At 39.3% G+C, this 7,230-nt stretch overlaps 1 protein-coding gene across 1 annotated transcript; it reads left to right on the forward strand.

Annotated features, from left to right (window-relative positions):
* The first annotated feature begins 1,575 nt into the window (after positions 1–1,575).
* Positions 1,576–6,448, forward strand: hykk.2 (hydroxylysine kinase, tandem duplicate 2). Its single transcript, XM_028588151.1, has 5 exons — positions 1,576–1,713; positions 2,787–3,106; positions 4,104–4,246; positions 4,673–4,853; positions 5,020–6,448. Exons 2-5 carry the CDS (start codon positions 2,803–2,805, stop codon positions 5,460–5,462), a joined length of 1,071 nt encoding a protein of 356 aa, XP_028443952.1. The 5' UTR covers positions 1,576–1,713; positions 2,787–2,802; the 3' UTR covers positions 5,463–6,448.
* The last annotated feature ends 782 nt before the right edge of the window (positions 6,449–7,230 follow it).

Raw genomic sequence — 7,230 nt, forward strand, 5'->3', positions numbered from 1 at the left:
ACATTTGATCTAGTCTTGATTTGGGTGTTTACAGTGATCATTTACTGTATATTTAAAAGGAGTGTAATTCTAGTTCCTTAAGTAAATTGTATTACACCAAAGTCAACTTTAATCAAATAAAACGTAATTTCACACGAAATAGTGGCTAGTGAAAATGCTGCTTTGTAAACTTTGGTAAACCACTAGCCACAGTGGCTGGTGAGCCCTAAATGTATGCAATAAGGGCATAGAAAAATACATATTACATATCAATCAGTGTTACTGTAATATGGTGTGAACATGCCAGATTTAAGGCTCAACTTGATTTCCATCTATTGTTCCTGGAATGAACATGTTAAGATAACACACTAACATTGAATGTAGTGTAGACTACCAATAACATTAGCTATAGCTAGCGTTACTTGTTAGCCAGCCATTAACTTTACCCAGTTGTGGCTGCCTTAGCATGAGGATGTAAATAAACACAAAATGCCACTACTTGGGCGCCCGGATAGCTCGGTTGGTGGAGCGGGCGCCCATGTGTGGAGCTTTGCTCCTCGACGCAGCGGGCCTTTGCTGCATGTCATTCCCCCTCTCTCTCCCCTTTTCATGTCTTCAGCTGCCAAAAAATAATCTTTAAAAAAAAAAGAACGAAATAATGCCACTAATTACCCTACTGTAATAAACTAATGTCTGTAATCTAGGTTGAACATATGGATGTTATCTGTGCTAACTTAGAAAGCAACTTACCCTTCAGCGATTTACATTATCAGCAGTGTGGACACTGGGCTTACTTAATCGAAGCAGGTCTTAGAAGTCAACTACCTGCAGTCGGCTATGTTACTACAATCACTGAACGAGAAAATAATGTCCTAACCATTGACTGTAAATAGTCTATGGTCTTAACTGAAGATCCTGACTGACAAATTCAAGTTGAGACCAAGAATGTGATGAAATGTTAATGTTAATGCAATGACTGGGGGTGCAGTTTCACCTATTGCATTTGAACATTGTCCACTGTAGAGCAGCTTAAATCATTGAAAACAAAATTTCAAATTATTATTTTATTTTCAAATGGTTTAAAATTGCATTATAATTTGAATTGTGATCTAAATATTGCTTGCATGAATGTAAAATAAGGCTGCATTGTTTATATTGCATTTACATTTGAATATTGTAGGTTAAGTATTTGAAAATTAAATGTCAAATGGAGTTTCAAATTGTTGTAAAATTGCATTATCATTAAAAATGATCATAGATTGCCAATACAAGTATGTGAAAAGGGAAATTTGATTTTAATTAAAATGTTTACACATACATTTTTAGAAAATGATTGTGAAATTACAATTTTATTTTCAAATTTACATTATCATTTTAATTAAGTCCCCTATTGCAATGCTCTTTCACCCTCTTCCAGATAATCGTTTTTACACGTGTACAAGGAAAGTCCCCCATACAAAAATAACCAACCCCAGAGTGATAGAGAAAGACATGGCTCTGACCAACCAACCCAGAGCAGGCAGCGAGTGCTAGCCAATCAGAGGGAGAGTAGGGCGGGTCATGCCGTCCCAAAGCCTTCATCGTAAATATTTCTCACTGTGTATGGATACAACGGTGTTTATGTAGATCATAAGGTCCGAGTTCATATGTAGCCTACAGTAGTTTAACGCTAACGGGGGACGCACCACATAACGTTTTATCTACCATTCCCTGGTGGGTTTTTTTCACAGTGAGGTAGGTTTACTGACGTGAATAATAATGTTAATAGCAGTTTTGGCTGTTGATTCTTTTTGTACATTTTGTACCATGCAGTGTGTTGAATACAAAAGCGTCACTTACCAAGCTATTTTAGACGCGGATCAACTCATTATGCGGGGAATTTATTCAGACTAAATATGTCACAGTTTATATTTTTAACACTCACACTGTCACTTGACACAGTTTTGTGTGTAAATAAAGTCTACAAACAGCACGAACAAACGCGAGCAAACAGTCAACCTTTTTTTTTTTTTTTTATTTCCAGAGGCAGCCGATTTTGCCGGGGCTTCAGCCCCGAATGTTTTGAGTGTAGCCCCGAATGTATTTTGAAAAGTTGACTGACAAATATGAATATGAATATGAAACAATGAACTATGTTAGTAGTCACACAATCGTTAGAAAACAAACAAACATAACGTGCAACTGCTGCTGCGTGTCGCCATAGAACAGCACCTTTGTAGTAGCTGGAACACAACCATACCCAGATCGAAAGCTAGACTGTGCCCTGGAGATGGTACCGGTGACATTAAGATGTTTGGAACCTTCCCATCCCCAGCAGTGGTGCGGTAGTTGTTTTTGAGTGGAGCTCAAACTTTATAGGAAGTTGGACTGCAACCAAGTTTAATTTCGCCGTTTTAGTGATCATTCAGCGTAGGCCTATACTAAATCAGAAAAAAAGGACAGATGGCCATCACAGGTTCCCAGAGCCTAAGAAGTCGTATTTTCTAAGCTTTTATAGAAGACATGATAAAACTGCAAATCCTCACATCGGAGAAGCTGGACTTTTCACATCTGTGTTGTTTTTATTCAGTAAATTATTTTTAAAGTCATGGAATATTGAAATTGTTAATTAATCAACTGCTGATCGAAATTTTATATATAATATTTATATTATTCCTAAAGAGGCATGGAGCATGCTAACACCCCTTTTGGCATTTTCAGACTAAAATTTGTATTTTCAATTGTTATAAATTTACAATACGTTACTGTGATGCTTTTGTTCCATGAATATCTGCGAGCAAAATCTCTTTTTCTGTAATTGCATGTAGTTTTCATTCAGCAATAATGTTATCGAAGCATGCCAAGCCCAACTTGAGCCAGTCTCAGGTGGTTGAGATAGTGAAGAGGGTCTTCAGGCTGACGCCTTCAGAAATCCGCTTTCTGCCGAGCTACGATGACCAGAATGTCTATGTGGCGGATATCAAGGGTGGCGAGTACGTCCTGAAGATATTGAACTCAGAAGACAGTAAGAACTCTGCCCTGATTGAGATGCAGAACTATGCAATGACCGTCCTGCACCAGCATGGACTCCCTGCCCAAAAAGCCCTGCCCACTGCCTCTGGACAGCTTATGAGCCTGGAAGAAGTAGGTATGAGACCAATCACACAGGTCACACCTGATGATGGCGCAATGGATCTGACACATGGCTTTGGTGTGGGAGATTTGGGTTTGATTCCCACTGTGAAACATCAACCAATGTGTCCCTGAGCAAGACACTTAACCCCTAGTTGCTCCAGAGCTGTGTGACCTTTGTCATATATAGCAATTTGTAATGTAATGAATAATGTCATACAACACTCAAAAAAAGGAAATGTCCTCTAATTTGGCTGCAAAGATAGATTGTACTGTACACATCATAGGCCATCAGAAAATGTAGCATTATTATAGGCGAGAGTATCTTGTACTGTTAACAGCAGCACACATACTGCAGCTGCAGTTTTTATATGCATATTGTATGCAATTAAACAATAACTGGTGCATAGATCTGTCAGCTTCAATTTAAATTGACACTTGACAGTAACAAATCCACAGGGTTCTCCATATTATACATCAGTATCATAGTCTGTGAGCGCGTTTGCACATGCTGACATGGGCGTACATTTCATCTAACAGTTTGAGGGGGGACAATAATTGCAATTTTTTGAAGGGGACACATATAATACAGCCAAAATTATACTTGTATGGGATATGTGTTGTTGTGGAACTCCAGTAAGTAGGCTGGCAATGATTTTATTCACTTTAAACATTGGATGAAGTGATTCTTTTCTCTAATACAGATAATGCTGAGTCATAAATAAATTAGTGATGACAAAAAATGACCATAACCAATGTATTTTTCCATGATTCCGCTATGTTAGCGATTATAATGTTACCTAGCTTGTTGGATACTAAGTCACCCACTACAACTAACACGACGATAAGCCTATGTGTGAACTGATATTAGGCTAATATTGTAGATACACTGTTGTGATGGGTTTTGCTCGAAATTATGTTAAGTGGCAGATCAGTGGGCTTGCTGCAGTTGAATATCTAAGTAGGTTTTGGTGCACTGGCTGTTACACTAATCCTGTCTTTATCTTTGGCAGATTGTGGCTATGGCTGTCAGAAGTACCTGGTGCGGCTGCTGACCTATTTGCCTGGAATCCCTATTTCCAAGGTTCCTTTAACACCACAGTTACTCTATGAAACCGGCAAGACTGCAGCCAGAATGGACAAAATCCTACAAGAGGTATAATGATAACACCCCTGTGAAACTTTAGTTTGGATCATTTACTTTAATTTATAATACCAAGAAATCTGAATTCCTGAATTGTTGTGACAACAACATGCGGCACTATGTGAAAGTTACTTGTCTCAAGACAAACCTTTAAGATTGTTTTATGAAATTCTCTTAAGTGACAATATCTACCACTACTGGTGTTGTTTTGAATTGGAGTTCTTTAGTATCTAGTATTTAGAATCTAATTAAGATATGGATATATGTTAGCCTTTTACTGCTCATTAAGCATGAAGCTGGACTTCTGGAACTGCTAAGCTTTGCTAAGCAAAACATGTTTAACTATCCTACTTATACTTCTGTCTTGTCTTTTTCTTGTTTTGTCTTGAGTTTTCTTTTTCTGGTCTTCTGCTGTATTATTATTGTTTTTTTTTCTAGGTGGAGCACCCTCATCTCGGGGTGCTGCAGAGAGAGAACTTCATATGGAGTCTGTCAAATGTTCCCCTCCTAGAAGGATACATCAATTTATTTGATGGAGATCCTCTTGAGGAGGCTGTGAAGTCTGTCATTCATCAGTACAAAACCTCTGTGGTCCCTAATCGCTCCAATTTCCGCAAGTGTGAGTATGATATTTATTTTTAAACATTTGGATAAGGGAGCTGGTAAGTACAAGCACTCTTCTACTCACCTCCCTTGTCACAGCTCATTGGCACTTTGTACAGTATTCATGAGTGATAATGTATTTTGGTTCCCATAAACAACATTTTCTTTTTTTCTTTTCTAAGGTATTAACCATGGTGACTTCAATGACCTCAATGTGCTTGTACAACCTGACGAGAGTGATGGCCACAGGATTTCCGGCATCCTTGACTTTGGGGACATGAACAGTGGCTACTACATCCATGAGCTAGCCATCGCTATTATGTACATGATGACGGAGCACCCTAAACCCATAGAGGTGGGTGGACCTGTCCTTGCGGGCTGGGAAAGTGTCCTTCCCCTCAACGAGGCAGAGAAAGATTGTCTCTATGTGCTGGTGCTGTCCCGCTTCTGCCAGTCGTTGGTTTTAGCTCGTCACTCTGTGATCTTGCATCCTGAAAATGCAGAGTATCTGATGATTACATCTAGGAAGGGCGTCCACATTCTCCATCAAATCTGGGAGCTTGGAAAGGAGCAGGTGGAGAAGGTGTGGTTTCAGAGTGCAGCTCAATTCAGTGACAGGAAATGAGAAATATGTAAGTTAAGCCATTCACAAATTTTGACGCACAACAGTTGGTGAATAAAACAGACAGATTTTGTTTTCACAGCAAAAGAACAACACATTTCACTCTTGAGATTCAGACATTTTGGTGTTGAAGTACAGTCGTGTGTCTGCATAAGAGATGGGTAAGCTAGCAAAAAACTTTGTGCAAGAGGACATATTGGTACTCTATAGTTACTATGAATCATTCATTATAAAAGCAAAAAAGTAATCAAAATAACTAACAGAGAAGGAGTACAAAGTGAGTAACTCCTTATGAAGAGTTATTTCTGGCAACCATAACTGACCAGTCTGTAAGGGATTTATGGAATGGACCACCGGAGGAAAATAGAGGAGGGTCATGTCTTTTTATTCTTTGTTGAGGGGAGGGTCATCCAACATTTTTTAGTCCAGAGGTGGGGGTCACCCAACTTTTGTATTGATAGAAACAGCTAAATTTCAAAGTGGCTTGTTTGGTGCATATTTATCAATGTAGCTCTTAGTCTCGGCCCTCCTTCGCTACCAGATGGGTCTGACCCATAGGTTTGCTGTGGGGCAGAGTAAGCCCTGACTGCAGTACGCAGATCGAGGAGTGGCTCAACGTGGGTGGAGCTAAACGTTTGACTAAACGTTTGACTACGCCCACTTGCCCAATAGCAACCGAAGAGGAAGAATGTGTGTCGGAAAAACACAGGACTTTCACCTCTTAATACATCCATGCTTTCACCCCAGAGACCGGGTCTCGTTTCCCGTGAGTCACGTTTGCTTTCCCCGTTCTTTTTTTCCTTAACCCAACCGTCCGTTGTTGTCTCGCATCCCCCAGAGACCGGGGCTCCCGCAAGTCGCGTCCCCCAGAGACCAGGGCTCATTTCCCGTGAGTCACATTTGCTTTCCCTGTTGCTTTTCCCTTATTTTCCTAATACCAACTGGTTCTTCTTTTCCTAAACCAAACCCCATTTTTCCTTTCCATTTTTATAATTAAAATATCATTATTTATTATAATATATATATATATATATATATATTATATTATTATAATCGCTGTCCGTAAACGTTTAGCTCCGCCCACATTTTGCCCAACCCTGATCTGCTACTGCAGTCAGGTGCAATTGGAGAGGATAATTGAATTTGAAAACGGATAATTGCATTGTTTAAAAAATAGTAATAAAATAATTACGTCTGGCATGACCAGATATTTTATAAATATCTTAAATAACACAAAACTGCCAATGCCACATTTTATGTCAGCTTACTAATTGATTGCGGGTTTTGTGTAGATTTGGACTGACGTTTATTCCACTTTGTTTAAACGGCGAAGTGGAGGAAGCCTAGTGACGAGTCCATAGCAACCAGTTTGTGTGTTGAATGTTACCCAGAGTGCTTTGCTGAATGGTCTCAATGTTTTATTGTTTTATTTCATGTGAATACCAAGGGGGTAAGCTTCGCTTCAGAACTCGAGCCATCATGGCGCCATTTTGTTGCTAATTGGCCATCACCTCCTGTTAGCATTCCGCTGACCGCCATTTTTTTTTTACGTCACTTGACTGCGAATAACTTTACATCTGAAGCGTTTAAAGACTCTATTTGTCCGTTGTTTAGTTCCAAAGAAACACGACAATGTATAAAAGGCTCCATTACCTTGTACCTCACGTTATGGCTCCGTAGCAGACGTTTTTGTAAAAATAGGCTAACGATTGTGTCATAACCAAGTGACTTACTGTCGCATAGTAGAGGAATTACCGTATAGTACAGGAGA

The sequence above is a fragment of the Perca flavescens genome, chromosome 9 (genome assembly GCF_004354835.1).
Source record: "Perca flavescens isolate YP-PL-M2 chromosome 9, PFLA_1.0, whole genome shotgun sequence".
Classification (NCBI taxonomy): domain Eukaryota; kingdom Metazoa; phylum Chordata; class Actinopteri; order Perciformes; family Percidae; genus Perca; species Perca flavescens.